The sequence below is a fragment of the Sciurus carolinensis genome, chromosome 13 (genome assembly GCF_902686445.1).
Source record: "Sciurus carolinensis chromosome 13, mSciCar1.2, whole genome shotgun sequence".
Classification (NCBI taxonomy): domain Eukaryota; kingdom Metazoa; phylum Chordata; class Mammalia; order Rodentia; family Sciuridae; genus Sciurus; species Sciurus carolinensis.
Window position 1 is genome coordinate 7,923,990 of NC_062225.1, and position 26,932 is coordinate 7,950,921.

Here is a 26,932-nt window from a genome sequence, read left to right on the forward strand (position 1 = left end):
CCCTTTTCTGATCAGAGTTATCTACTATTTACTACGTGGGAAGGGAAGTTAATGGTGCTCAAGGCACTTCGTATGCGGCACACGCCCCCTTCCTCCTTCCTAACAGCAGTTTGCATATTTTCCACATTACTGGGGATGCAGCAGCTTGCGGGGTGCAGAGTCCACGCCAAAGGCACACCTTTATAAATGAAGCTCACACCCGTTCATCCCTCTTCCTCTGCCTCTCCCTCCCAGCCTCAAACACCACCAGCCATAAGAAGGAAACGCCCGAGAGGCAGGTTATATGGGGTGAACAGACAAGGGGGAGAATGTCCCTAAATTGAGATGCTCTGTAATGGGCTTTTGTATCGTGACAAGAATTTTGCCACCTTGCTCTGCCCAGGACATCTGCTGGTGTCATTAGCGGGGGGTATCAGTGGGTCTCTGTTAGGTCAGTTGACTCTCAGTGGTATACAATAGATTAAAAAAAAAATCTGCAGTCAGGAGTTGAAAAGAACAAAACCCATCCCACCCCAACCTCACGCAACTATTTCTGACTGCAGGTGGGCAGCCCAGACCAGCTGGGCTGAAGCCCAGACTTGGCTTTGCTGTTGAGATCCAGCTTCAACCTGCCATGTACTATGGCTATTTTGACTGACTATCAATTAATCGCATTGCTCAGGTAAAACACCAAATAAGGCAAAAGGTTTTCTGGAGGTGGGGGTTAAACATAGATGGCTTTAAAAATTTAAATAATCAAAATATCAGTTTAAATTTTTGAGACTGTGTATTGATTATAAGGCTTTCTGAACTTTAATGTGTACAGTCTGTTGATCAAGGGATATTAAGTTACAGGGGGGATAGAAGTAAGAAGTTCTGTGTTACAGCACAGAAGGGTGACTGCAGAAAACAACCATCTACTGTGTACTTCGCAAAATGTAGAAGGATTCTGAATGATTTCAACATAAATAAATGACAAATGTTTGAGGAGACAGATATGCTTAGCTTGATTTAAACATCACAATGTATGTACTGACATATTGCAAAGCACTCCAAATATACCGAGAATTTTTATGCTTTTATCTATTGGTTAAAAATAAATATAATTGACAAAAGCATACCGTCTGAATTACCAGATATCAGATTTGTGCTAGAATGTATATTTAGAAAATCAACCATGAAACTTTAGAGAAATGAAAAGACAGACAAGATCCAACTTCAGAGGACATCTGCACATTCACTAACCCCAGAGGGATTAGAGTCTCATCTGCCCTGAGGGAGGGAATGGAAATGGACTCCTTCTTGTCCCTGCAGCTGGCCTCCCTGGGTCAGGTCCCCAGGTGGGGAAGGCTACAGCTGGCTCCCTACGAGGCGAACTCCCAGCCTCCCATCAAGCCAGTTGACCAGATCCTATTTCATTCTTAAGATGCACATCTTGTAACACCTCATATAAACATCCCTGGTTCATGAGGGAGTCAAGGTGGAGGGTGAGTGGGAGGGAAGCAGGCCCACGGAGGAGCAGATGTGCAGGACCCTGAGGCTCTGGGGGAGGACAAGGAGCCCTCAGTGGGCTGGTGAGAGCCAATCATGGGCCTTGCTGCCCAATTCCAGGATCACAGGACTCAGAAAACACGGTTTGAGGTCTGAAGTTGCTTTATTTTTCTAGGATAAATAAAAAAGTACTGCCAAATCATTATGGAATTTTGAGAAAGAGGTGATAATAGGCTGAAAACAATAATATTTGAGGAAACCAGAAGAGCTTATGTAAATGAATGTGTAATAGATAAATATCAGCTCTAAGCAGCTGGGAAAATGAGGGCCTAGGAAGACCAGGCCCGGGGGGTCTTGACTCAGTTCTGATCCTTCAGTGGGGATCCTCTGTACAGGGGTCTGAATCTGGGTCACACTGATTTTTTTCTGGAAGGATTTCCGGAAAATATTGGTTTATTTGAAATAGTAAGCAATATGGCAGAAAATGACATCTGTTACTTGTTAAATTAATGTCCTTTATTTTAAAAAAAAGCTAGAAAATATGAATCCAAGTAATTCAATAGGTGTTTTTGAGATATTATTTTGAAAAGTTTGAATAGTATCTTTAAGTGTTATTATAAATGCTATCTGCTAGGGCAATCACTTCCATGGCCCTGAGTTAGTGGAGAACACAGAACAGGAAAACAACAACAACAACAACAAACGGAGAAAGTAGCTTCCCACGGTTGCCTTATTAGAACAGCAGGCAAAGTCGATTTATCACTTTGAAATGAGCCATGTGCCCCAATTTTGAGCAGAAATATTGTTGACTGCAATGAGAATATGCCTTATTGTATGTGAAGTTAGAAAAATAGACAAGAAGAGTGGGGACCTCTGCTTCTGCGCAGGTAATGGGGTGGCAAGAGGTTTAAGTGAGACCACCAGAGAAAGTCAAAGGGAATATGGCATTCATCACTAAAGTCCACTCACACCTCTTACCCAAGATGAAGGCTCGCATCGTTTGGGAAGATGCTTGGAATGGATTAGTCCTAGCTTCTGAGGAACTGCCTTTATGTTTGCAACCATGTCTTCAGCAGGAGTCCCTATTTTCCTAAAATAAATTTTGGTTCCTTCTACCAAAGTTCAAAAAGGTTTTTTTTTTTTTTTGGACCAGGGGTTGAATCAGGAGCACTTAACTACTGAGCCACGTCCACAGCCCTTTTTACTTTTTATTTGGAGACAGAATCTTGCTAAGTTGCTTAGGGCCTTGCTAAGTTGCTGAGGCTGGCTTTGAACTTGCGATTCTCCTGCCTCAGCTTCCCAAGCTGCTGGGATTACAGGCATGTGCCCAGCTATTGATCACTCACCCTGTTCGTAAGAGCATTTTGAGTGTACATATGTGACTTTATTGAAATATAATTTATATACTATAAATTTCACCTATGTGGAGGGTGAAATTCAATTTTTTTGGTATATTAACAGGGCTGTGAAAAACCTATTCTTATAACATTGTTACTGCCCCCCAAAGAAACCTTGTGTTTGTCAGCAATGACACAGCATCATAGACGGGGGGTTTTTTGCCTTGCCTCCCAGTGAACTTTGCTGAAGGAATTGCTTACTTACAAAGAGGAGTCAAAAGGAAACAAGAAATATGTCTAGGAAAAGAATTCTTGTGTCACACTCTAAATGAGTTTTGATTTAGAGTCTCTCTTCCTCCCTACCAACAGACTCCAAAGCTCAGTTATCAGCTTTGGTGGAAACCCCAAAAGCAATTCCAGAAGCCCACATGCCAGTCACTCTTGGAACAGGCGGGCTTGTGTGGTTGTCATGGGGAAGGCTTTTCACCTGAAATAAACACGCTCAGGTTCAGCTTGCCACCGGAGAGGGAAGAAAAGCTTTCACCCATGCACGCCAGGCGGCTCACCTCAGTGACAGGTGTTCCCTTGGAGAAGCACTGAACTGAGTTGGCTTACACAGTCAATTACTGCTCATTCCACATAAAAGGAACTCGGAAGGAAGGGAGGGAGGGAGGGAGGGAGGGGTTGGACAATGCCGAGGCGCTTGCCAAGCAGCGGAAGGGGACATCTCCTGACGCTGTGTATAGCACTGCGTGTACTTCCCTTGGGGAGACACAGGGGGACTGATCTTCAACACACACATCTTAGGAATTGAAACAACAAAGGCGAACCAAACGCCAAAAGAGCCTGGTCTAGTCTAGAAAGCAACTTTACACTTCCTGTTTGACAATCTTTTTGAAGCCTTTTAGGCAAAGCAGATGTCCATCGTGGTTGGCGTCTTTTGATGAGATTTATGCATCTCATTCAATAACACAGGTCAGGAGACACAAGAGGCAGAGGGAGAGAGAAGTCCAGCGTGTGGGACCATGGGATGCACAGAGTCCTTTAAAAGAGACTCATCAGAAGACAGATCCCTCCCCGGGAAACAATATGGAAAGGGTGAGGGAAACATCGCAAAAGAAATGAAGTACTTATTGCTGAAAAATGAGCTCAGATCCCAACCAATTCCAAAGTTCAGGATTTACAGCGCCATTCAGATCTTTCCCCCCCTAAGTTTCTTGTCTCTTGTTTCATTGCACAACGAGGGATTCTTCATACTTTATGTGAAATACAACAAGGCGATTTTTTCAGTAATAAACTCCACACATGCATGACAGATCGAGGCATGCAAAATGTTTAACATCCCAGTTCACAGATACTTTAGGGACAAAATCCGATTATGAATTATATGCCACAATAAATAGGGCTCAATGTTTCATAAAGCAATTTATAGTTCATAAAAATGACAAAATGTACCTGTCAGGCAGAGCGCGGAGAGCTGTTCTCTGGGTTGCCTGCTGGAAGAAAGGGCAGAGATGTTTATTTAATATTCTGACTTTTAAATTATGTGCTCCATCAACACGTAAAAAACCTGCGTTACACACATTTTTGTCATGTGGCCAAATTTTAAACTACTTAGAAAGCCCTGTCCTGTCAGGAAATGAACATTCCTGAGGTGTTCACGGAGGTCTTGGCAATGAGCACCCGCCACCAGGGGGCGAGCTTGGGAGGCACCAGGTACCTGACCCTGGCCAGGTCAGGCAGGTCTCAGAAAACCTGGCAAAGGCCAGAGATGCTTTGTTCTTACTCCCTGAAGCCATTTCCCCATTGCTTTAATCTCCTTTCCTGTGAGAAAAAAAAAAAAAAAAAAAAAAAAAGATATGCTTGGTCTTCTGTAGTATTTTTCCCAAAGAAAGCGTAATTTTTGACTCATTTTTCAGGTCTACTGAAAACATCTTTCCAGTTGGAAAAATGAAATGCTGACTGGAAATCTTATAATGTTATGAAATTAATGATTTTTTTTCAGGCACAGTAATGATACTGTGATAATTTTTGAAGGATTTTTTGAAGAGATTTTTACTGAAGTATTTATCAATAATATGATATGATGCTGGATTTGCTTTAAAACAATATGGTGGGAGGAGGGGAAAGTGGTGACAGTTATGAGACAAGATGGCCCCACGGCAACAGCTGCTGGATTTAGGTGATGAGCTCATTGGGGGGTCATTATGTTATGACTATTCTTTTTTATCTCCTTTTTTTCCAGTTTAAAAAAATTTTTTTTAGATATACGTGAATATAGAGTGTATTTTGACATGTTATACATACATGGAGTACAACTTCTCATTCTTGTGGTCATACATTCATGTGGAGTTACACTGGTCATTTTTCATAAGTGAACATAGGAAAGTTGAGTTCAATTCATTCCATTGTCTTTTCTTTTCCTACCCCTTCCCTTCCCTTCATTCCCCTTTGTCTAATCCAATGAGCTTCTATTCTTCCCATGTGCCCCCTCTTCTTGTGAGTCAGCATCTGCATATCAGAGAGAACATTCATCCTTTGGTTTTTTTTTTTTTTTTTGGGGATTGGCTTATTTCACTTAGCATGGTAGTTTCCTGGCTATTTTTGTAGGTGAAATAAAATTTCCATTTAGTGTATTATTTTTATTTTTCACTTATTAAAGTGATAGGATGTAGTGTGTTGAAATTTTCCGTTATAAAATAATAAAAGAAAAAAAAAAAAGACTTCCATTGCTCTATCAAGATTCTCCCAGTTTTGCACACACTTTCTTTCTCTCTGCCGAGTATGTTTCTCGTTCATTTGTCTTCCATGCGCAACCAGGGAAAGGAGAGAAGGGGTCACAAAACCCACAACTGGGAGGCCACGTAAGCATGGCCTGAGGGCTGAGACTCCTCGGGTGCACAGGAAGTCAGGAGTGAGCACACAGGCCATTCCACTTTGGCTGACACACGTGACCCGTTCACTGATTACCAGGGACACCAGCTACAACCCGTGCAGCTCCCTCACCACAGTCAGAGAGCAGACGAGACAGACAGGATCGTTAGAGGAACGACATATCAGAATCCTCCTTCCTACTGCACAAACAAACATATCCTGGGTGGTAGCTCCATGTCCTGGATTAGTCTGTCAGTCAGTATTTGCTGAATTCCAGTGTGGAGATTATCACACTGGGCTCCAGGAGGGGTACAGATAAAAACAGAACCATTGTCTTGGAGAAGCTCACTCCCTAGGTAGGACCTCAGAGTCAAGGCAGAGGGCAGATGTGGACACACTGAGGACACAACAGGAAATGGAAAAGATTAAGGTGGAGTAGGGTGGGGAAAGTGCAGACAGGAGTGGGAACTAGTAACTCTGGGACCCTCGACTCCTCAGCAGTGCCTGGAACTGTTGGCGGGTGCTCCTGAGTCCATCTGCTGAGTCAGCACCAGATGAGTGCAGCCATCAGGGATCTGTCCCACTGAGACCCGAGCAGAATTTTAGACAGGGGGAGAAGAGAGGGGGAGAGCACCGGGCCAGACGGGAGAGCAAGGGGCTGCCCAGCCGCCACCACTGGCTCTCCACTGGGGCACCCCTTACTCAACCATGGGGTGCCCAGAACTGAGCATGGTACTGGCACTTAGCTCCTGGGGCCAGGGATGCCAAAGGCCTATGAACATCAGGAAGTGCCCTCTACACTGAGGAATTGTTCCCTTAAAATGACAAAGGGGCCTGCAAGCCCATCAACCTGGGAGACTGAGGCAGGAGGACTGCACATGTGAGGCCGGCCTTAGTAATTTAGAGAAAACCTGCCTAAAAATTAAACAAACAAACAAAAAAGGCTGGGTATTGTAGCTCAGTGGCAGAGCACCCTGGGGTCTACAGATAATCATTGCAGTAAAGTAGAACACAAGAAATATCTGAAAGAAAGGATGGAGGCAACATGAGCTTCGGGGATTGTCAAAAGGAACTGAGAAGAAATGAAGAGGAACTAATTTCCCCAAACAGCATGACAACATTGCCTTGGGAAACACGTCAGATGGATGTGTGTGTGTGGGGGGGGTTGAGTCCTACATTCTGGGACAGTTCTCATCACTCACTTATTACGGGTCTTGAGTGTGGTCTCCACCTGTGACTCAGTTTCCAAACTGCCTTTGCCTTCTCTGGGTAGGATGTAGGAGCCTGTCGGCCAATGTCCAGACTACTCTGGACAGTGGAAGGATCGATGGCTTCCCTAGATCCCAGTCAACGAAGGCCCCAGTGTCCTGGCATGCAAGGGCCACGGGATGACTTCCAGAGAGGATGGAGTCATCCACAGATCTTGATGAGGACAGCGGAGGCCCCGGAGAGAGAAGAGAAGCCAGGAGCTGGCTGAGCAATCTCAGAGGACCCTACTCCCCCTGCTCCAACTCCAACTCCCCAGGGTCAGCCCAGTAGCCCGCCCCTGAAGGCTCCCAGCAGTGACAGGCGCTCGCTGTTCACAGGGTCCTCTGCTAAAGGGCTGTTCTTCCTCAGCAAAACAGCTCCCACTTTGGGCAGGGATGCTTGAAAAAAAACCTTACCTCTCTACCTCTGACTGTTGGGCTGAATACACAGAAGTACTCTAACTCCCCCAAAGAAGGTGGCATGTATTACCATTAGCATTATCTCAGCTGGAGGCACGGGAGGCAGGCTCTTCTTGGAAGAACAGACATCTTAAGAAATGTGCCTACAAGTTCCATAGAAGCCTCCAGCAAGGCCCCGGAAACAGACCCAGGCTGGCAAGGCTATTGACGCCTGCTCCTCCTCATACTCTCCCCACCGACTCTTAGGATAGGGAAGCACTGCTTGCTGTGAGCCTGCTAGAAAGCAAACCAAACAAAACATAAGAAACCCTGCTTCACTACCCTGGAGGAGCCTAGGAATCCGCGCGCCCCAGGTGGTGGTAACCACTGGCAACACCCCGCAGGACCCGTGTTGGCCACTTCTGGAAGACAGCTGGGCTGGGCGCCTGGAGCAAGGGCAGGTTTCCTTAGCAGACTGGCATGATGCACAATGGGACCAAAGATCCTTCTGGGCTTCGTGGCCTGGCCTCCCACAGTCCCTGAGCACCGACTGCTGGGAATTTTCCCTTTTCTTGTCTGTCTCCACACTGATACTGAGCACCGTCGACTGCCGGCAACCCTATTTTTAATGCCCTATTTTGATCGTGCTATTTATTTGGCAGTTATTCTACATCATTAAAAACTTTACTGTGGATGGCTTGTCATCCATTCAGAAAGGAGATGAGCATAAGTACAATGTTTTAAATAATTCCGAGAGAGAGAGAGAGAGAGAGAGAGAGAGAGAGAGAGAAAGAGAGAGAGAGAGAGAGAGAGAAAGAGAGAGAGAGAGAGAGAGAGAGAGAGAGAGAGAGAGAGAGAGAGAGAGAGAGAAAGCAAGCTACTGGCATTAGATTAAAACTGTATGCTCTAGACCAAAACCCAGATCTTTTTTTCTGCCCCTTCTCTTTCAAAAAGAGCCTTCAGCTTTTGTGCTCTATTTTATTTACTGTTGGAAAATAATAAAAGAAATAAACATTGGAATTAAATAGTCAAGAAAAAAATTACTTAGGTGACTCATGATTGAAGCTGAAAAACCATGACTGTAAACGAGATGAATTGCCCAATCTCGTTCCTTCGAGAGTCGTATGTGACAGCAGCTGTATTTTTTTTTTTTCTTTCTAAATCTCTCATCATCTCTTTGTAACTTTCCTTTTATTCAGTTCTCGGCAAATCTGGTTGAGAGGGTTAAGAGAATCCTTCACCCATCCTCTCCGAGTTCATTACTCATTCATGAATGACTGTGAAGCTCGAGTCTGAGACAAAACAAGTTTTCTGTCACAGAGTCATTTCTAGGCTCTCCTCACGAGATGACATCTTTTCTCTGTCCTTATTATAACAAGCTGGGTGCTCGGGAACAGAATCAGTAGATATTCAGGATTCCACGTGTGCTAAATGAATTACAAGTCACAATCTGTTATGGAAGGCAAATCAAAGAGGAAATTAAATGCCCTTGTTGTAATTGGGTTGTACAGAGAACAAGTTCCTGGATATTGGAGTGGGGAGGAAAACAAGGGAAGAGGCTGAAATTCAGAGGCTTCCCAGAGTGATCTGACTTCTTTCTTCCTTTTTTTTTTTTGGTCCCGGGGATTGAACCCAGGGGCACTTAACCACTGAGTCACATCCCCAGCCCTTTTTTGTAATTTTTATTTACAGACAGGGTCTCACTAAATTGCTTAGGGGCTTGCTAAGTTGTTGAGGCTGGTTTAGAACTCCCAGTCCTCCTACCTCAGCCTCCCCAGTTGCTGGGCTTACAGAAGTGTGTCACTGTGCCTGATCCAACTACTTTCTTGATAGAAACAGAACTAACACCTGGAGAGGTACAAAACTCAATCTGAGCTACCTACTATGTGCAGGCACCAGGCTTGATGGTGACAGCCCAGACAGAAAAAGCCCTGGTCAGACTGCACTTAGGAGTCCAGAGGTGGGGCAGACACAAACAGTGTAGGTTAAAGGCTCTGGCGGGAGGGGCCAGGATGGTAAGACACTGATTGCTGGAGGAACAGATGGTGGAGGAAGGCCCACTACGTGAGGATAACAAGGCTAAGATCTGAAAGCTGAAAAGGGTTATGGGGACCAGAGAAACGGAGGCGGGTGAAGAAGGCAGTGCTCTGGTCAGCAGAAGCGGGAAGCAGCATTATGAGATCCTGGCTCAGCTGCAGAAGTGCAAGAGGTCACTGTGGTGCTGCTCGGTGAGCTGTGGGGACAGTTTCAAGGGCTTTGGGAGGTCAAGTGCAGGATGGAGGATATTGCCCATCGGAGAACAGAAGTCATTAAAGGGTTTAGGATGGCGGAGCTGGGTAAAGCATGCTTGTGTATCCTATGCAACTTCCTAAGACTCGATAGTTAAAAAGATGTAGGGAGTGAGATGATGTGGCTTCTATTTTTCAAATGCCATTCTGGCCTCTTTTTGGCGAATGAATTCAAGTAGGGAGGGGCAAAATCGGACGTTCTGACAGTGAACTGGGCAAGAGAAACACATGATGGCTTCGGAGATGGAGAGAGCTTGTGTCACTATGTGCACGTTTAGTGGAGGGAACGAGGCCCTGATTGACGTGGCAGGCTCGGAGAGCATCAGGAAGGAGCCCGGCTTTCCAGTTGGAGCACCCGGTACAGATGGAGAACGCTGGTGGAATGGGCGGGACAGGTGGGACTGGAACAGGGGTCAAAGGTTACTTCTGGTTGTGAAATTCAAACTGCCTATGGGATGTTCAAGTGCAGAAGGCGAGGAGGTAGTCGGGAACTTGAGATCAAAGCTGTTATATGCCAACTAAGTAAAAACCATCAATATGGTCACAAAAAAGATATATGTGGTTTCGAGTTTCTGGAGCTACATTTCATGACAGTTCTGAGAGCAGATTTAGGATTCGACTGGTTGGAATATGTCTTTTTTTCCATGACAGATGAGGGGAACCTCCACTTTTACTGTGAAAGTACCAGATTCACTCTTGACAACGAAGGGTGGTACCTCTGTAGTGGGGACCTGAATCACATTTCACCTGTGAGGGGATGGTTTCCCCGTTCAGCTTCCAGAGGCTCCTCAACCGACCTTGGGGTTTGTCTGAAGTTGAAAATATCCTAAGTCAAAAGTGCATTTCATATACCGGACCTACGGAGCATGGTGCCTAGTCCTGGAGTCCCGGATGTTTCCTCTAGTGACTGCACAGGAGTCCTGCTACCGTGCTGTCCAACATCCTGAGGGAGGATGGGACCAAGAGCATCAGTCTGGAAAAGATCAACATTCAAAATCCAAAGTCTAGTCTCTCCTCAATGCATGTGGCTTTTATACCATCATAAAGTCAAAATGTCATCAATCAAACCTTCATAGACCACGGGCCTCCTGTGATGGCCTGGTGCCACCATGGCTCCTGAGCTCGCTGGTGTTTTGCTGTGACCTGGGACGTGCGGAGAGATTTCGATCTGATCATGTATCTCTACTGGTATGGACCTTACCTTTGACAGAGGAACAATCTTACTCCTTTTTTTTTTTTTTTTTTCTTTTTTCCCTCAGTAATTACAGGTACTTTGCATCTTCAGATACCTAGAAATGCTGTTCAGGAAGCATTTTGTCCAACAGTCTTTGACCTCATCCTGTTCTCTATAGGGGTCAGGCTGAGTCAGGGATGATTATCGTTTATCGTCTAAATAAGAACTTTTTTTTGGGTGGTACTGGGGATTGAACCTAGGAGTGCTCACCCACTGAGCCACATCCCCAGCCCTTTTCTTTTGAGACAGGGTCTCACTAGGTTGCTGGGGTTGGCTTTGAATTCGCCATCCTCCTGCCTCAGCCTCCAAGCCTCTGGGATTACAGGCGCACCACTGCGCCGTGCAGTAAGAACATTTTTGAGAGCAAATGGGGATACCAACCAGATGGGAGTCAGATGGGAGGGGAAGGACTGGCTCTTTTGGGTGCCCTGGGCTGGCTATATGGTTGCTCTAATAAAGACGGCTCTGTGCCAACATTACTTGCTGTTTATAAAAACCATATTGAGTAAGAACACAATGAGAAGGCAGAATTTCAGATGCTGAAGAACTTGTCAATAAAGAAAGCCAAGAGCTGAACAGGGTCAGCAGAAGACAGTCACTTTGGCTCTTGGCGTCTTAGGAAGTTGAGCCAACGCTCGCAAGATGTTCTGGCTCTTTCCAGCTGCTCTCCCTCTATTTACACTCAGCCTTACTGTGAGGTCCAGCTCACCCCTTTCCTAAGTGCCCCTTGAAGCCTCAAGCATTCGCTGCTCTTCCTCCCCATGAGCTCTGAGTCTGGGGTGTCCGTTAGCACTGGGTCCTAGGAACTTGTCATCTGCTTTATGAAGACTTTCACTTCGGTCCCCAAGTTCCTTATAAGATCATTGAAGGGAGAGATCCTGGGTCATGCTTCCTCCATCAGAAAGAGCTTCTTCACCCCGTCGGCACTTGCACGATGGGATTAACAGGCTATCATTTGCCACTATCTCCCTTCTAGCGGTTGGTTGGTTGAACTACAGTTTTTTCATAACGGTATATTCTTTCTCTATTTTACCTTCATTAAAATCTTGCCTCTGGAGAAAGTCTGACCAGCTCCCCACTGTTTAAATCTGCCGATTGCTACTAGGAATCTGAAGATTTACTGAGCACTTACTATGCCCCATGGGGAAGACCGCTGAGGGTTTGGAGTTTGCCTAGGGAGCGCCGTCTGCTGAGTTGGCTCCAGTACCAACGCATGTGGTCGCCTTCTCTGAGGTCAGACTGTCAGTGAAGACCTTAACACGGCCGATCTTCTCAGAGCGGCCCAGAGAGGCACACTTGTTTCTGTTGAGCATCTCCAGGCTGCGTTCCCTCCCTGGGGATACTCGAGGAACTGCCTGTGACATCATTTACCGTCCCTCTTTGTCCCAACGCCTGTGCCTCTTCTAGGCCTTGGAGGTGATTTCCATTATGGTCAGAAGAAAGAGAGAGAAGGTGTGGGGACAAGGTGAAGAGGTGCCCCAGGGGCTGTCCCCCACCCACGGTGACGCCCATCATACTCCTTTCATTAGTCAGGGCTCCATGAGATCCTGGGAAATGTAAGTGAGGACCCGGAAGACAGTGTCCCAGGTGTGATACTCTGACATGCTGAGCATCCCCAATGGAAGGAAACTGGGAGGCCCAGAAGCTGCCTGGGAACCTAGCGCTCCATGACCTTCCCTCATCCCTCCCCTCCCTAAGCACAGAGTGGCCGTCTTTGAAGTTCTTTGATCTGACGGAAGGAACTTTTCCCAAAAGAAATGCAACTGTCTCATCACCTGGTTCTTGACAAAGGTGCCAAAAAATATACACTGGGGCCAGGCGTGGTGGCACACGCCTGTAATCCCAGCAGCGGGGGAAGCTGAGGCAGGAGGATCGCAAGTTTAAAGCCAGTCTCAGCAACTTGGTGAGAACCTGTCAATCAATCAATCAATCAATCAAAAGGGCTGGGATGTGGCTCAGTGGTTAAGTGCCCCTGGGTTCAATCCCTGGTACAAAACAAAAGCAAAAAACATACATTGGAGAAAAGACAGCCTCTTTAACAAATGGCGCTGGGAAAACTGGATTTCCACGTGTAGAAGAATGAAACTAGACCCGTCTCTCACCCCACACAAACGTCAGCTCAAGACGGATCAAACATCGAGGCATAAGACCAGAACTGCAGCTGCTAGAAGAAAATAGAGGGGAAACACTCCAACAGAGAGGTGCAGGCAGCGATTCCCTCAATAGGACTCCTACTGCTGAGATGGACTCAAGAGGGGCAGAATCACAGCAAAGGACAGGGCGGCATGGAGTGAGGGCCTGCAGAACGGGAGAAACCTTCGCCAGGGACTCCTCCAGCAGAGGACTGGCATCCAGAGTAAATAAAGAACTCAAAAAACTCAACACCCAAGAGGAAAATCCCCAAATAACCCATTTAATAAATGGGCAAGTGAACTAAAGAAACACTTCTCAAAAGAAGTAGGTAGGGTCACCAGGGATATGAAAACAAACGTCTAACACCTCGAGTCAACAGGGAAACGCAAATCAAACCTACGCTGAGGTTCCCTCTCGCCCCAGTCAGAAGGGCTAACACCTCGAATGAAACAGCAACGATGCTGGAGGAGAGGATGGGGCTGTGGTTCTACACTGTAGGTGGGACAGGAAATTAGTATAGTCACTCCAGAAATCAGTAGGGTTCCTCAAAAAACTAAGCATGGAACGACCACCTGATCTGGCTATACCACTCCTGGGTACTTATCCAAGAATTAAAGACGACATGCTTCAGAGGTGTTACGTGCAGACCCGTGTTCAATACAGCACCAGTCACAATGGCCAAGTCATGGAGGAGTCAGCCTCCGTGTCTGTCAACAGACGACTGGACAAAGAACGCGTGGTGCATGTATACCCTGGAGTTTTATGCAGACATAAAGAACAAGATCATGAAATTTGCAGGAAAATGGAGAGCGTCATGTTAGGTGAGATAAGCTGCACTCAGGAAGACAAGAGGCATATTTTTTTTCCCCCTCATATGTGGAATCTAGAGGGAAGAAAGAAGAAAGAAATAAAATAGAAAGAAAAAAGGAAGAAAGAAAGGCTCTCCTGAAAGCAGAAGGGAGACCAATGGTGTAGGGGAAGGGGCCGGCAGGAGGGAGGAGGGGAGATCCTGGGGAGAACACTGGTCAGACTACACTGTGTGCACGTCTACGCCACCGTGAAATGAACTACACCGTACAACTAACATGCACCAAAAACTTAAATGGTAAGAAAGAAGTGCAACGGTCTTAAGCCACTTCCCTTGGAAATCTCATCAAATAACCAGGAAAGATCAACCGCCCCAGAAGAGAAGAGACTAAAAGTTGTCAACATAGCCAGACAGACTTTTTATTGTTCTCTTGAGGGCAAAAGCCAGTTAGGAATGGAAGCCCATCAGCGGGTCCCCTGGAGGAGACCCACTGTGCCCCTGCGGCTGTAGGTGGGAAGCCCAGGGGACCAGCCCCGTTCTGAATCCTGCTAGACTCTGCAGAGGACTGGTGGGATGCCGGGTGGGTGCTGACAGACACCAGGGAGCACCTCCTACAAGGAGGAAGTCCAGGCGTCTAAGGTGCCTGCCAAGGCAGGGGAGGATCTGAGGTTGCGAAGACTAATCTCTTCTCCTCAAGAGGATCACAGGCAGGAGCATATCGCTGATTCCAAAGCTGGTCAGAAACTCCCGGGGAAGAACCTTCCTACCTCCAGGCCCCCCAGGTCAGGATTACATATGCTGAGTTAGGTCTGGGCAGGAGCAGACAGCAGGAGGCTTCTCCGGGCTAAGGGGGCAGAGCTGCGCCTTTCTAGCTGCCCGAGGAATCTTGCGAGGTAACTAGGATTTCTATTGCTTCTATTTCTTAGTGTTGGGACCATTCAGAATCTTCTCTATTAGAAATTTTGAAATATGTGATTCAATGTTGCCAACCCTAGTTATTCTCCCGTGTTCTAGAACATTAGGACTTACTAGTCCCATTCAGCCGCACCTGTGTCTGTTGCCCATCCCTCTCCATCTCCCTACCTCCCCTACTTCATGTCCCCTCCTGCCAGGTTCTGGGGTCCACTATTCCACTGTCCACTTCTATGAGATCAACTTTTGTACTCATCTTTGGTCCTGCAGGTGACATCAGGATTACTCATTTCCCACTTGGTTCAGTTTGACAAGTGTCTTTTTGGAGTTTTTTTTTTTTTTAGAGTTCTTTTGCTACCTCAGTATGGTATCCCCTTCACTTTCCACTGGCCTTGGTGAATGGCTGATGGTTCTGAAGGCAACTAGGGCCTACGTTGTGGAACACAGGTGTGGCTTTGTTTTTGTACCAAGACCAGATGAAAATAACATAAATGTTTTGGTTGTTTTGTTAAAAAATACAACCTGTGCTTGCAGAATCCAGATCTGGCTTTACATTTTATTTAAACCTTTTCTACTCAGACAAAATAGCAAGATTTGAAGGTAAAAACAGGTTTTGTAATGGCTAGGAAAGATGTTCTTAATCTGCAAACCAATCGTAAAAGAGAACACAGAACCGATTTTGAGCATGTTGCTGGTGTCAGAATTTTTTTTTAATCTCAAGAGAAACATGGTCTTGCGGGTTGGGAAAGAGTTTTGCATGGAATGCATCATAATCACACACTTTTCTTTGAACTGCTCTGGACTTTGAAGAATAAAGTCAAGGTTGAAGGGAGAGGTTCCCGGACACCTATTGCTGGATCAGACCTCCCAAGAGAGATGTTCCCGCTAACCTGCGTCATTGCACTCTTCAAGTGTGGACTTGACCACGTCTGGTGGCCTGACATTTTAGCACAGCCTGTATGCTACAGATGTGGTTCGGATAGAACTAAGAAGTGCCAAGAGCCCTGAATAACCAAAGATATATATATATATACATTGTTTTTCCTATGTAGAAGCAAGAGGCTGAGAGAGTCTCCTGAGAAAGGCTGTGCTTACGAGATAACCAGCCCCACGTGGAGAAGATCCGGAAGAACCACAATGAAACTTTCCAGCGGCGTATCTCTACCAAACACCTGAACAAGTGTAGGCCCATTCTTTACTGTCTGACGCCACCCACGCTTGGAGAGGAGTGATACCATGTACTCCAAGGAGCCACCACTCTTCAATGGTGATGCTTCCAAACAAGTGATCGAAGGACAAAACCCACTGAAGTTGTGGGACAAAGCTCCCACAACTCCTCTGAGCTGAACGGGAGTGTGCTCTGGAGAGAGAATTCCCCTTCCTCTGCCAACCAGCAGCCCTGCTGGAAGCTGTGCAGGGGAAGCGTGAGCTCATCGGTGTCGTGGGGGCCCTCGCTGCTCCCTCAATGGAGAGTCTGGGCAGGTGGCGTTGATATCTGCCAGGAACAAGAACTTGGCTTCACTTCAAAAATGTAGCTCCTTCTATGAATTCTGCAATTGAACAAAGGCCATGGTTCCCTATTTTCGTGTTTTATATTTGCCCAAATTTAATGGATCATCTTTTAAAATTTTTAGATAATTTCTCATTTTGTAGCTTTCCATGGAGGGTCCTTGGGATGAAATTAGGTCCATCCCACGGCCCAGGTGGGCTGGACAACCATCAACTGACATAAATATCCATTGGGTCCTGAAGAAGATACCTTAAAAAATATTTTAGGCAATAGTGCTGAAGTTCGGTGCCTCTGTCTTGGTGACATTTAAGTTGGCTGACCATTTCCATTTTTGGATATTGCAGCTGATTAACATGAAAAAATATAATTATGGATTTTTTTTTCATGTGTAGCCACATAGGTTTGTGCTTTTTGCAAATGTTTGTACAGAGTGGCATGACGTAATACAGGAAATTTTCATTCGCTTCTAATGACAGTAATATTTTATTTATGGTGATTTCACTTATAGATATACAAATGACCTGATAAGCTGTAGCCTTCAACTATAGTTATTGTTTTATTTCCATATTAAAAAGAAACCAGTTCATCAATGTGATCAAACTGGATAGTTAGCTCAGGTACAACACTGTTTCAAAGCTAAAACCAAAAGCAAGCATGAACAACTTTCCCCCTATGTTGCTATTAGGATTAGTATAGATAATATAGACATTTTTGCAGAGTCCTCAAGGCAGGGCATTTCCTGGCACTGAAAATTTACTTACGTTTTTTGTGGATCAATTATTGAAACGAATATTACTAATGTGTAATTCATCCAGACCAAAGAGACAGCATCTTGCATGGATGTTTGATGCTTCATAGGCATTCCAGACTGTTCTCAGAATTATTTGTGTCAAAACTGTCTACCTCTTGTTTGGCTACAAATAACAATACAGTTCATTTTTCATGAGGGAGAAACTTGATTTTGGAGTCTTGGCCCCCAAACCTGGTCCTGATTATTGCTTCAACTCCTGTTTATATAATTCTACACAATTTTGGCAGGATTCAAGAGCACATACCAGGGTGTTGGCTTTTATGAATCTCCTGGGATGTGAATGTCACGCTGACTGGATGAACTCTGGCCACAAATCCCAGACAAGCACAATGACTCTATTTATTCAGACTTGGCTGCCTGGATGCAGATTGACTCTGTGGGTAATAAATTTTCACAGGCCAAGAACTTCAGCATCAACCAAGCTGATCCCGAGAAGAAAAATGCACCTAGGGAAGCGGAGCAGGGCTGCATGGGCCTCCTGTGTTTTTATTCTGCATCTGCATTTCATTCTGTGAGTGCATTTGGTCACTGGTGGCCACGCACTATCACTGGCGTCAGAGGCTCTTTTTAAAAAGTTCTGCTTTTTGTTATGCATCAGTCATATTAAAAAGGAACAAAGGAAAAATGAAGAAGTCCCCTTAGAGTTGGTGATGGCTTTTAATGTTTTAGCACACCCCAAACCGATAAGAGCCATCCTCTGACCTCTAGGGTAAAAAGCAGAGAATGGAGATGGGCACGTTTCTTGTACCACCACATCAGGAGCCAAAGGCCACAAAATGGAGTAAGAACAGCAATCCTGGGCTCAGAGCAACCTCACCTACAATCCTGACATCTCAATGCAGTGAGACTTTAGATCTTTCCTGACAAGTGTGATTATTACTCTATGCATTATAAATAAGAAAATAATTGGCTCTTTAGCTTGCAGATTTATGTTAATGACCTAGCTATCTATTAAATTAATTGTGTGCTCTACAAATATTGATTGGGGATTAAAAGGTAACTTTCTTTCATTGTGCAAGAAGCAAATTAGGCCAACGGGGAAATTTCCCTCCACAGATTATATCCAATGATCGCTGCCTGCAAAATTAAAATAGTCACTTTAAGTGGATAAACCATGCTCATTTAAAGAGAAAAATGCATTTATATAATTAAAATGAAAAGACTGCCCAGTACGTGTGAGTAATGTAATTACCAGAAGCTGCAGGCATGTGCAGAGCTGTTCAGTTTGGATCCCTGTTCCCTTCCTCTCCTGAGCTATGTATTTGTCATCTTGGGCACACTGTCTGCAGCTGATGCTGTCTCGGCTGCCGCTGGCTGAAAGTGCTCACCGTGGTCCCTTGCCGCAGGGCTCAGCCCTGACGATCCCATCTAGATGCTCTCTGTCTCGCCGCCCAGGACCTCCTCGGCTTGAGAGGCAGAGCTGGTGGTTTTCACCCAATGGCAAGCCATGCTCCACAATTCCTCTCTCCCTTCCACGTCCATGAAAATTCCCTTAGGGCCGAGTGCCTTCAGGGAGCATCTTGCCTTAAGTCTTCTAATTCCTTTACATTCTCCTATGGAAATACTGGCCTTCCGAACTGCTCACAGAAGAAGAGATCAAACGAATCTGCTCCACGATTCACATAGTCTTCATTTGTCCAAAGAGGAAAACCGACTCTGCCATCTTTTGTGCTGCTTCCAGTTCGAAGTTCCTCAAGAATAAGAATGGCAGGGGCGGCCAGGAGACGACCCTTCCATTTCGAGGACACCGGCAAACATTCCCAGTGGACGTCGTCACAGACCCAGCTTGAGAGGCCGCAGTCAGAATTCCATTAGCCTTGGAAGGGAAGGCAGTGGAGACACCCATCTGCTTGGGTTTGGAGGTTTCCCTTTGACATAAGCTATCAAAACGTGTGACCTCCCATGGCCTGATGCCAACATGGAAGAAAGTGGCTAGAGACCCTGGAGACCCTGGAGGAGGGACAGATGCTTTTCTCCAGGCTATTTGTGCACTCATCGACAGCTGACTTAGGGTCTTGGGACTTACATTTCTGTCAATACTTTAAAAAATTTTTTTTAGTTGTTAATGGAGCTTCATTTATTTATTCATTTATATGTGGTGCTGAGAATTGAAGCCAGTGCCTCACGCATGCCAGGCAAGCGCTCTACCACTGAGCCCCAGCCCCGGCCCTCTGTCAATACTTCTGATGTCTATGTAGGACTCACTGGAAAAAATCAGCGTGTTCAGTAAAAGAAATAAAGGAAGGGCAAAGGTCATCTTTGATACTGGACTCCAGACAACAGGAAATACGCCTGATTTGACACAACGCAGTGTACTTACTCACACGTCAAGACAGCACCTCTGCTGTGCCAAGCGCAGTCTCTACCCTCAGGAAACTTCCAGATTAGCTGGTAGAGATATTTGAAAACATATAATATGTAACTAAAATTATGTGAGATAAAGATTAAGGTCACTTAATCTAGGATAAAGATTAAGGTCACTGTGAGAAGGACAAATGGGGATTCAGATCAGGAGAAGACCTCCCTGAGGAAGCTGTCTCATTGCAGATGAGCAGGTGTCAGGCAGAAACTGAGGAAGCAGAGGCCTGTGGAGGCCACAGCACCTGAGCCTGGCTTGTTGAAGAGCTGAAGGAAGGCACAGGTGGCCCAAGTGCTCTGAATGAGCTTAACGAGTAGTGGACCAAGCCAGACCCTGCAGAACAGTGCTGGTCACACTATGAGCTATGGGCTCTACCCCAGTGGAATGGGAAACCCACTTAAGAGTTTAGGCCAAGGAATGACTTGATCTGATTCAGATTTTAAACAGATCTGTGATGGAAGGTTGTAGATAGAGGGTGGGTATCAGCAATATGATAGCTTATATTAGACTGGTTTGGACTAACCAGGATGGAAAAGGGTGGGTGAACTAGTATTTAATTTTGGAGGTTGAATTTAGAGGTCTTAGGGACTAAATGAATGTTTGAGTGAGAAATAGGGAGTTGTCAAGGATGGGTCCTAGATTTCCATGCTTGAATAGTTGGGCATTTGGCAGTGCCAGTTTTGGACCCAGGAACAATCTCAAAGAGGAACATATTTGTGTGTCTGCGTAGAGGCGAGTGGCAAAGACCAGAAGCTCCGCTTGGCACATTTGAAATGCTTGTGAGACATTCCAGTGGAAAAGTCAAGGAGGTCTGAGGTTCAGAAGAGGATTCTGAGCTGAGGCTATAACTTTAAAAATTGCCAGTACATAAAAATTGAAGGTCATGGGAAGGGATGAGATCACCAAGAAAAGAGTAGAAACAGAGAAGAGAAGTCAGGAATAAATACTACAAGGCTCCAAAGTTCAACACCGAGAAGAGACCAAGCAGTCAGCAAAGCATTATGAGAAGAAACAGCCAGAGGGATAGAAAACAGACCAGGAGAGTGTGGTGTTGGGTTCCTCTTCACAAGTGGGGTGAACAAGAGTTTTCCATGCTCAGTCTTCTGGAAAGACAAGGGATTGAGAAGAGCCCAGTTCATTTGGCTCCATTGAGGTCACTGGTGGTTCCAGAGGGGCAGTTCCAGTGGAGAGGTAGGAAATAAGGAAGCACAGGAACAAGTCCCCAGTAATGTCACAAGAGGAAACGGGATGGCCTTTGGGAAGGAGCAGCACAGTGTCCTCTTGAACAGGACATATCAAGATAAAAGCAGTTGTGTGGATGCAGTAGTGGGAAGATTCATCTTTCCTGTTAGAAGCCAGTCATCCATGGTATGCTCCAGAGACATGAAGAGGAATAAGCTACAGAATAAGATTCAGGTTTTTATCTCACAAAGTTGAAAAGACAGAAAACTAAATTTCATACTATCTGCTACTATAAAATCTGTGATGGAGGTAATTACAGGACATTGAGGGAGAAAACATGAAATGACAGCACCAGTGAACTGCTATAAATTACGTCTATATAATATGATACCTAGATGAGCCGCCGAAAAGTGACACACAGAGATGTACATGACAACATTATAGAGAAAATTCTATTCTTCAAAATGTTCAGGAAACCCACAGAAAAATAGGAAAAAGAAAACAAATGAAAAAACAACGTACAAAAAAAAAAGGGGACAAATTCTAGCCTTAACATATCAATGATAACATTAAATGTAAATGTTCTAAATGCATCAAATTAAAAGAGAAATTGGCAGAGTGGATGAAAATAGGACTTAACTACATGCCCTCTGTAAGAAACTCACTTCAAGTATAAAAACATAGGCAGATTGCAAGTGAAAGAACGAAAGAAGCCACACTATTTAAGCATTAATAAAAAAACAAACCAATAGGAGTAGCTATACTGAAACCAGAAAAAGACAATTTCAGGACAAAGAAAAATGACCAGAGATAGAGCAGAACACTACATAATGATAAAAGAGTCAATTTACCAAAATATAGAATTCTAAGTGCATATGCACCAACTAACAGAGCTGAAAAATACATAGAGCAAAAACTGATAAAATGGAAAGGAGAAATAAATCCACAAATACAGAGACTTCAATACTACTCTGAACAACTGATGGAGTAACTAGACAAAAAGTCAGAAAATATAAGAACTCTATAACATCAAACTCAACAGCATTAAATAGGATGCCATTATATTTACCGAGCACTCCACCCAACAACAGCAAAATTCACATTCTTTCAAATGCCCATAAAACATACTGATATAAGCCAAAATTGGGTCATAAAAAAGCTTCAACAAATTTGTGAATTGAAATCATATGGTATTGTTTTCTCTAACCATTAGGTAACCAAACTAGAAATCAATAAAAGTAAGATTAAAGCAGCTCTCCTAAATACTTGGCTATTAAACAACATGCTTCTAAATAATCCATGAATCAAAGAAGTTGTCTCATTAAACTGAATGGGAATAAAAATACATCATGTCAACATTTGCAGGATAAAGCCACAGTGGTGCTTGGAGTAAAATGTGCAGCACTGAATGCTTAATTATAAAAGAGGATGTCTCATATCAATCTAAATTTAGATTAGATTAAGTTAAAAAAAACACACACACAAAGTTTCAGGGCTAGGGATATAGCTTGTGGTACAGTGCTTGCCTAGCATATGTGAGACCCTGAATTCAATCCCCAGCACCATACACATACCCACAAATAAAAATTTAAACTTTCTCAATGAACTGGATCAACTGGAAAAAGAGCAACACATGTACCCAAAGCAGGCAAAAGGAGGGAAATAATAAAGATAATGAATCACTGAAATTGAACACTAAAAATCTAAACAGAGAATATCAATGAAACAAAACACTATTTTAGAAATAGATAATCTCTAGTAAGACTGACCAAAAAAAGAAAAAGAAAAAAAGAAGAAAGAGAAATGATGAGTACCAGGGATGAAATGAGCTAGTACTACAGATCCTGTACACATCAAAAGGATAATAAAGAAATGCTATAAACAACTCTGTACTGGTAAATAAGACGATTTAAATGACAGAGTAATGACTTGAGGAGCACATATTATTACAACTGATTAACTCATTAGACAATCGGAGAAGCACTATAACTATTAAGGAAATAGAATTTGTAAGCTTTAAACATTTCCAAGCCCACATGGTTTCACCGGAGAATTCTGCCAAAGACGAGTTGACATCGATTTGTGCAAAATCTCTCCAGGAAAAGAAATGAGCAGGGAACGCTTCTCCGTTCATTTTAGAAGGCCAGCACTATCCTGATATCAAAATTAGACCTAGAGAGCATGAAACAGAAAACTTCAGACTAATATCCCTCATGGAATAAAAAGACAGATGGGTGGTGAAGATGTGGAACTGGAATCTCCATATATCACTGGTGGGAGTGTCAGTTGGTACAACCATTTTGGAAAATGGTTTTGGATGATCTGCCAAAGTTGGCCCAGCATTTATACTCCTGGGAGCAGATCCATCAGAAATGCTCTCATATGCCTAATAAGAGGATGTTCAAGGATGCGGATAATGGCATTATTCTAATCATCCAAAATATCCATATGCAAATCATGGCATGCCCACACAATGAAATATGATACAGCAGTGAAAATAAACAAACTTTGGCTGCGTGGGTGAATCTCACTAATAATGCTGAGTGCACGGTAGGATTCCATTGATACAAAGTTAAAAAATGAACAAAAGTACTCTCCTATGTTAGGAAACAGTGGTCATCCTTCTGGAGGCTGCTGGGAGCACAGAGGTACCTGGGAGGACATTCATGTCCATCTCCCAATCTGGGAGCTGGTTACCTGGGTGTTTTATGAATAGTCAACATTATATACTTTGGGTATGTGTACTTTTCTCTGTACATGCTGTATTCAATTTTGAGTTGATAATCATGGACATCATTTATTGTTTATAAAAATTTTTATTTATTTTCTTATCTTTTTTTTTTTTTTTTTTTTGAGATGGGGCCTTGCTCTATTGACCAGGCTGGTCTTGAACCCCTGGGTTCAAGTGGTCTTCTCACCATGGTTGCCCAAGCAGCTGGCATTACAAGCATGGGCCACCATGCCCAGCTAATCTTTCATCTTTTTTTTAACATTTAACTGTTTAATTTGTTTTAATTAGTTATACATGGCAGTAGAATGCACTTTGACACATCACATATTATGGAGTATAATTTCTCCTTCTTGTGGTTATACATGATGTAAGAGGTCCCAAAACACCTTCATGGACCTGGTGGGGTGAAAATGATGGGTGACCTCAAGTTCTGAGGCAGTGGTAGGCTTGGGGATCTGACACTGATTGCAATTTCACAAACGGAGGCACGGAAGCACAAGAGTGGTGGAGAGCAGGGGCCAAGGCTGCCAAGCTCTGACGTAGCAGAGGGAGGGTTTGAACCCCACGCCAGGGCTGCTGCGCTCTCCTTCCCTTCTGCTTTATCTCCAGGGCACCGAGGCATTGGGGGAAGAGGCAGCATTAGATGGGAGCATCCAAACACACCAAGAGTCCCAGGATCTTTGCAGAAGGGCCAACAGGTGTAGCACTTGGAGCTCACGTGTGAGTCTTTATTACAGTGGCTGTGCAGGCCGGCCGACCAACATGCACAAAGACAACCAGGAGTCGTGGAAGACGAGGCTGGGGACCTTTGTAGATGTGCTTACCAAAGTAGGGACGCACATAGGAAGTTTTCAAAAGCTTTTTGGGTAGGGGACAAATTCCGATTACACCAGGAGAGATCACTTAGGGTAAACGTTTAGTCATCTCGCGATGCCAGAGAAGTGAAGTGTGTGTCTCTGTGTTGCCTAAGTATGCAGGCTGCGTTATTTCAGGGGAAAATCTTATTTTGGTCTTGGAGAGGGAGAGGGGAAAAAAAAAAACATAACAATGGTCTTTTTTAAAGGTGGAGAATTACGATTTTGTGATTAGGCTAGAATCTAATTATAGGCCAAAGTAGGACAACTTAATAGAATTAGTGCTGAAGAATCAAACTGCACACAGAACCACTGTCTGGGGTCTTGACTACGAGGTAGGGATTACTGTATAAAAGGATCCATCCTGTCAGTCCCTTTCATTGTGAAATAGGAAGGGGTCGTATAAGCAAGAAGAAAGGGCCCGACTTGTACAGTCACAGTAGAAGGTCATCAGCGGCTAGAAGGTGGAAGGGAATAGCCGATAAAGCAACGGAGTCCACTGAAACTTCTGCCTGCTTCAGAGAACCTACAGGCACATCACTATTCCCAGTTAAGAAAAGTCTGCTAGATAAAATAGTCTGGGAATCTTTTTTGCTACTGTAAACCATACCCGATTTACACTTTTGACAGAACTGAATCCTTACTGTGCCTATCTGAGCCTCAAAAGAGATGAAATGATCTGCTTGTAGTCAGATGGATGAGAAACCAAAGTTAGGAGTGAGACCGTTCTACTCGACTGCGGAGCGTACGGAGTTGTGCTGTGGGTGTCTCCTGCTCAGTGTGGACGCCCGGAAAGAAATGAATCCACTTGTGGCCAGTGCAAACCCTCCTGCCGGCCTTCCCTCACTGGGGTGTTCTTCGCTGGCCAATCTGGTTTCCAGATCTGTGGGGCCCATCTCACACCCTCAGGGCCCCAGCTTCCCTGACAAGGAGAGGACCCTCCTGTGGTGACCCCAGGGCCACGTTCTGCTCACTCTTCCTGGAAACCTCCTTTCCCCTTAATCCCCCCCTGATTCCTGCTCTGTCTGCATTATTTGTATTTTCAGGTCTGAACAGCAGATCACCCATGCAGTGTTCCCCGGCACCTTGGCATCCAGTTGGCCACTTTCAAATCAACTGAGTGGCACAGGCATTTGGTATTGCATGTAAAAATGACTTATTACAAAAAAAAAAAAAAAAAAAAAACCACAACAAACAAACAAAAAAACCCCCAACCTTCCCTAAACTGCCTTTCTACCCATCCTGTTTATCCAAACTTGACAACATGCAGTCCAGGTGATGAGAGAAAGGAAACAGAAGCGTAGGAAAACCTGGCTCGGTGTTTTCAAACTCGCTTTACAATACCAGCATTTTCTGAGACGCCAGAGTGGAAGTGATGAATGCTGAGTGGATATTTTTTCACCTTAACTGACTGATCAGAAGAGTATTTATAACCCCCCTGACGGATGTCTCGGGCTGATAAATCAACACCGAGGGAGAATATTTCAAGCACATTTATCATTTAAGACAAACAGCCCGGACTGAGCGTGATTATTTTTTATTCATCATTTTAGCTCACCTCTACATTTGCTGCTTCTCAATGTTAATAATATCTGTATAAGGCTTCTCCATATTTAATGTTATAGCTTGCCGGCTGCATGCTGAGGAGCTTAAGGTCACGTGTTTGATCTCTAGAAGGCTGGTTAGCTTTGCCAAGAAAGAAAAATAAGAAAGGAAAAAAGAGAAAGAAAAGGTGGTAGGGGTGGGGAGAGGAGGAAGGAATAAAGGAAGCAAAAAGAGCTTGATTGCCCAGGGAAGTCAGATCCTGGTCAGTTTTCTTGTAAATATATGGTAGTTGTTGGTCTCCATGTCACAGGACGTCACAGAATTAACGTTTTAAGGGTGATTAAGGCCAAGGTATTTCAACAGACTGGCCCAAGTGCATAGAGGTGCATAATCAATGGAACCTTCCAGAGAAGCACAATCCCATCTCCGCCACTCAGCTCACGTCCAGCAGAGTCGGCTGGGTGAGTGGCAGCCCTGTCCCACCCACAGGACGGCGACAGACAAGAACGTCTTACCTGCTCACTCTCTTCTTCATCGCTACTTAGCTTAAGGTCATCTTCCAGCATTCTGAAAGGAGGGACAGAGAGGTACAGACACTTAGTGGGTTCAACATCACTTAACACCAACAATGTCACCTTTATAAGAGCAACGTTTCAGTAATAATACGTCTGCTTGATTTCCTAATTTTTTTCCCCTCTTTCTCTCTGAAGGGCTTTTGCTCTGAGCCACTTAGGAAACAGCAGACAGTGGCATGGTGAGAATCGGCCTTGGTGGAATCACAGGACGGGATGGGGAGTCCTGAGAAGGAGGGGATTCAGACAAAGAGAACCAAAGGGGGCTTTTCCCTGGGCGGTTTTAATTCCACCATTACTTGCTCGTTGTTCTTCCTGTCCAGGTGCTGGGCTGAGTCCTGAGCCTGCCTGCTGCGGGGAGGGCATTCGTGGTAAAGAAAAGGGGAATGAGCAGCACTCTGCTGAGAGCATGGATAATGAACTTGAGCAGTGAGCAACCCAGCTTCGGTCTTCCGCCTGTCTAGTGAGGGCTGGAGAAGACACCTGCCCGAGCGCCTGCAGGAGGAGGCTTCCGGGCTGCTCCCCACCCGCTCCGAGAGCCTTGGGCTCCTCCCGACAGAGCGGGAGTCCATTAAAGCTAAGAGAGGAAAAAAAGAAACGCAACCTCAGCCCCTATTGTTTCCGAGGATGGAAAACTGTATTTTTTATCAGCACGGCTGAGTTATT

The 26,932-nt window shown here is 44.8% G+C and overlaps 1 protein-coding gene across 2 annotated transcripts in view; it reads right to left on the minus strand.

Moving 5' to 3' along the window:
* Window positions 1-26,932, minus strand: part of Aff3 (ALF transcription elongation factor 3) — a 538,593-nt gene that overhangs the window by 84,501 nt on the left and 427,160 nt on the right. For both annotated transcript variants that reach the window (XM_047523038.1, XM_047523040.1), the window contains 2 exons: window positions 26,210-26,261; window positions 4,263-4,303 (listed from right to left, as the gene is read on the minus strand). In XM_047523038.1, the coding sequence (XP_047378994.1) occupies window positions 4,263-4,303; window positions 26,210-26,261 (93 nt within the window). The remainder of the gene's footprint in view (window positions 1-4,262; window positions 4,304-26,209; window positions 26,262-26,932) is intronic.